At 61.4% G+C, this 4,802-nt stretch overlaps 1 protein-coding gene across 1 annotated transcript in view; it reads right to left on the bottom strand.

The window, feature by feature from the left end:
• Positions 1–2: 2 nt before the first annotated feature.
• ZNF444 (zinc finger protein 444) overlaps positions 3–4,802 on the bottom strand; it is a gene marked incomplete at its 3' end in the record, with an annotated part of 7,264 nt that continues 2,464 nt past the window's right edge. Inside the window, exons 3-4 of the mRNA XM_024757195.1 lie at positions 1,801–1,885; positions 3–259 (exon numbers count right to left, since the gene is read on the bottom strand). Of these exons, the coding sequence (XP_024612963.1) occupies positions 3–259; positions 1,801–1,885 (342 nt within the window). The remainder of the gene's footprint in view (positions 260–1,800; positions 1,886–4,802) is intronic.

The following is a 4,802-nucleotide window of genomic DNA, read 5'->3' as shown; positions in this document are numbered from 1 at the left end:
AAGGCCTTGCCGCACTCGGGGCAGGCGTGCGGTTTCTCGCCCGAGTGGCTCTGCCGATGGCGCAGCAGGTGCGCCGGCTTCAGCGAGGCCTTGCCGCACTCGGGGCAGGACGCAGAGCCCGGGGCCGCCAGGAAGGCGGGCAGGCCGGGCGCCGGTGGGGGCGGTGGCGCTGGCTGGGGGCTGCCCGGCTCCTGCTTGTAAGGGCGCGCGGCCTGGGCGTCCCCCGTCGCCAGTTCCTCAGCCCCGGGGTCCGCGTCTCCTGCAGACAAAGGTGCAGTCAGGGCGGGCGCAGGGCACAGCCGGGCAAGGGAAGGCCACAAGGGCGGCCCGTGTCCTGGCTAGAGGGGTGGTCCCGGGGCAGGAGGGGAACGCTTAACGCCAGGGAGCCCTCCGGGAGGGAAGAGCGTTGTCCGCCAGCTTCTGATTCATCCCTGGGTCCCCGTACCGCACAGGGCCTGGTGCAGAGTAAGTGCCCAATGAACGAATGGATGGGTGGATGGATGGGAGGAGGAAATCGATAGCTAGGTAAGTGGTAAATGGGAGTGTGTAGACGGATGTTGGAGTGGATGGATTGGGTGATGGATGGATGCGTGGGTGCACGGGTGGGTAAGTGGGGATGGATAAGTCGGGTGGGTGGATGAACAACACATTTCCTTTCTTCAGGTTTCCAAACTGCTCTATGGAATTCCAAGGAGATAAGCAACCTTTAAGTGTCACACTAGGACGGGTGTGATAAAAACCCGTTAGTCTCTCCCTCTGTTCCGGGCACGGTGCCGAGCACGTTGGTGTGCCGTCTCATTCCACCCCCGCTGTGGTCCCCGTTGAGGGGCATAAGAGGGCACTGCCTCGGGTTCCCAGTCACCGTCCCAGCGCTGCTCCCTCTCCGACCCACGCCCCTCTGGAGGTCCACAGGCACCACCACCACACACACCCCCCCCCCCCCCCCCCCCCCCCCCCCCCCCCCCCCCCCCCCCCCCCCCCCCCCCCCCCCCCGCCGGCCCGGGCTCTACAGGTCCTGATGGTGTCATCAGAAGGGCCCCCATCCTGACACCTCTACACGTGGCCTCAGACATGATCCCCAGCTCCTCCGTCCTCTCCAGCCACAGCCCTGGCACAAGGTGAGCGCCACCCTCCCCCACCGGGTCTCGAGGCGCCTGAGTCCAGGCCGGCTACCAGAGTCACCTTTCTGCCTCTGGTGGGCATCCTCGGGTTTTGCCTCCCGGGTCTGTTACCCGCTTTGACGAGATTCAATCTGATTCTCCCTTCCTCATCCTAATGCCTGTGGTCGGGGTGGAGCCAGCACCTTCCCCAGCTCCCGGCCCGGGCATCGGCTCCAGGCTGGGCAATGAGAAGAGAGTCCTGCACAGTGCCTGGGTCAGGAGAAGCATGACTGCAGGAGGTCTCGCCCCGCGAAGAACTGGGGCTCAAAGGCTCTGAGGTCAGGCTGCCGGGGTGCAACCCTGGCTTGGCCGGCGCCTGAACCTGGGTGAGTTCACTTCTCTGTGCCTGGGTTCCTGCAGCTACAAAAGGTAGCTGATGATGCCGGGGATCTCAAGGGCGGGCGCGGGATTTTGGCGAGCTGGTGGGACCACGCCTGGCGCATCATGGGCGCTCGCTGTCCTGTCTGACCCCCCCCCACTAGACGTGCCCTCCAGAGCCGGGCGTGTCTGATTCAGCTCCTGTCCTGGTGCCAGCACAGGGCCTGGCTCACAGCAGGGATGTTCACTGGACAAATAAAGGACGGACAGGAGAGGGTCCCCCGGGGCTGGGAGCGCTGTGGGGAAGGAGTGAGCTGCTCACCTGAGGGCGTTACCCCACCGTCTTCCTTTCCCACGCCGACCCCGGAGCCTTCTGCCGCATCCCGAGGTGCCCTCATTGCTGGTCCCTGAAACCAGAGATACCACAACCCCAGCTGAGCAACCCGAGCCACAGCCTCTACTTCTCTCCCTCTCAGTCCTACCGCTCGCTCCGGGGGAAGCCGGCTACCAAGCTGGAGGATGCTCGGCCACCCCACGGAGAGGTCCATGTGGCGAGGACGGAGGCCTCCAGCTGACCGCCGCGTGAGGGAGCTGCCTCAGAATCAGATCCTCCAGCCCTGGGCCAGCCTCCAGGTGAGGACAGCCCCAGCCGGTCTTAAACGCAACCTCGTGAGAGACCTTCAGCCAGCATTGCCCCAAACTCCTGACCCACAGAAGCTGCCTGAGATGATAAATGTTTACTGTTCTGAGCCACTAAGTTTGGTGCGATTTGTTACACAGCAGATAACTGATGCACCTGCTTTGAATCTTATTTTAGCTTTTTAATGCCTTTTGCAAACTCCTCGACAAAATGCAGAAGGAAAACAGAGAAGCTACTTTTAACTCAGCAAAAAATAAAGGAAGTTGAGAACGGAACTTTTCCCAGCTCAACCGGTGGACAGCTCCAAGCAGCACGGCACCAGCCAGAAGACCAGTGGTTTACAAAGAAGCTTCACACTACTCTGGTTCCTTTATATTTTCTCTCTGTTCCTCGAGCCCGTGCCTCCAGGAAAAGACCAGAATCCTCCTGGTGCTGAGGAAGAGCTGTCAGGGGTTACAGGCACACAACCCCCCTTCTCACATTTCACTTGTTTCAGTGCTTTCGGACCCAAGCAGCTGTTAGGCTGCAGACCAGCGATGCCGACAATTCTGCCAGCTGGCGAGCAGACGGCAGGAAGCTTCCAGGGCCTTTTAGGAAAGCTCGTCGTCAGGGATCCCTAAATGCCCACCTTGTCTGGTGGTGGCGGGAGAATCCACAGGGTCACCTTGCTACTGCAGCACACCAGTGCGGCTTAGGGCGTTACGGCAACGCAGGTGCTGCCACGTCACTCGCGTCTGCTGTGGCCTGGTCACTGCCACGTGCTCAGCTCCTACCTCTGCCCGGAGCCCCGCCTGCACCTCCAAGCCCAGGCAACAGCAAAGGGCCAATGGTGTCCTGGGTGTGCCAGGCGCTCAGAGCCCCACGCTTCTGCACGCGCTCTTCCCTCTGCCTGGAGCCCCCTTCCCACCCGTGCCCGGCCTGCCCTCCTACACACCCTGCAGGCCCTGGCCAAGCGCCGGCTCTGCCACCTCCCACAGGCTCAAGGGCGCCCCCATCCTGGTACCCTCCACACCGCACTCCCGGCAGCTTCATCGAAGCGTGACACACGTACAGTGAATGCACATGGTTCACGGCACACGACCCGAGGAGTTCCACGTGCGTATGTGCTCACGAAGCCCCAGAACGCACACGTGGCCCCGCAAGCTTCCCTGTGCACATCCGGAACCTTCCCCCTTCCCTCCAGCAGGGCAACCACTGATGGGCTTCCCGGCACGATACAGTGGTCTCTGTCTTCTAGGGCTTCATGTTCATAGAGCCATACAGTAAATCGGTACTTCTTCGGGGGGGAGGGTCTAGTTTCTTTCACTCAACATCATTATTTTGAGATTAAGGAAGAGGGCCTACATTTGTCTTTCCTTGGTTTTGGTACCAGGAAAACGCTGGCCCTGTAGAATGAGCCGGGACGTTCCTTCCTCTTCAGATGTCAGGAAGAGTTGGTATGGTCATTTTCCCCGCAAAAGGCCTGGTCGGCCTCCCAGTGGAGCTGCCTGGCTCGCACGCTCCAGGAGGGCGGGGACTGGCCTGTCCCACTTCTGTGCTGACCCTGGCACCAATCTTTTTATAAATAGCAGCTTTGTCGCGACATGACTTATACGCCAGAGAATTCACCCACTTAAATTGCAATTCCCCGGGTTTTGGTACATTCCATTGTGCAACCATTAACACAATGGATTCGAGAATATTTTTATCACCCCCAGCCCCCGTACCCCGCCCCTGTCAGCAGTCACTCCCCATTTCCTCCCCGCCAGCCTCCGGGAACCGCTAATCTGCTCCCCGCCTCCATGGACCTGCCTCTTCTGCGAATCTCACGGCAACGGAATCATGCAACGGAAAGTCCTCGTGACCGGCTTCTTTCACGTTTTCCTCGTGTTTCTGATGTTCGCCCATGGCATAGCCCGTCAGGGCTTCGCTCCTCTATGGCTGAGTGGTGCCCCGCTGCGTGGACAGGCCACGTTCTGTTGATCCACTCACCGGCCGGTGGACGTGAGGGCTGTTTTCACTTCTTGGCTGTTACGAGTGACGCTGTCTTGCTACCACTCAGGTCGTATCGCATGCGAGGTTACGTGTGGTGTGTTTTCACTTCTCTGGGTTCACACACAGGAGTGGGGCTGCTGGCCCACGTGGCCGCTCCACATTCAACCTGAGGAACTGCCAGACTGCCCCCAACTGCGGCTGTACCATTTTACATCCCGACCACCTCAGAGGGTCCCGACCCCCGGAGCCTCTCACCGCAGCCCTCAATGGACACTGAGCAAGTGCACGGACAGAGGGACGGAGGTGTCCAACCACCCGCCTTTGCTCCAATGGCTCAGGACATGCTCCTCGAGGAAGAGGGTCAAGACAAGGGCGTGCCGAGGTGTGGGGCGGGGCTGGCACGGGGCCGCCTGGGTCCTGGGCGCCTCCAGCCACAGACCTGCTTGGGGGGCCCAAGCGAGTTACTTCCCACGCGGGGGTCAGTTGTGGGGGGAGGTGGGCAGCACATGGTCTCACCAGGAGCCCCCGCTCAGACTGGTGGACGCCGAGCTCCCAGCTCCCTGGCCTCAGTGGGGCCTGGTAACCCCAGGTGACGCCTGCCGGTGTGCAGGCAGGGTGGGAGCAGGATGCGGGCCGGCTTGCCCCGGAGTGGAGCCTGGGAAGCTGCACTGCCTGGCCACCCTGCGATTCCCAGGCACACACACCTGGGA

This window comes from Neophocaena asiaeorientalis, unplaced genomic scaffold (assembly GCF_003031525.2).
Source record: "Neophocaena asiaeorientalis asiaeorientalis breed wild unplaced genomic scaffold, Neophocaena_asiaeorientalis_V1.1 scaffold1132, whole genome shotgun sequence".
Classification (NCBI taxonomy): domain Eukaryota; kingdom Metazoa; phylum Chordata; class Mammalia; order Artiodactyla; family Phocoenidae; genus Neophocaena; species Neophocaena asiaeorientalis.
Note: the sequence above shows the minus strand (reverse complement) of the source record. Positions and strands in the feature narration are given on the sequence as shown.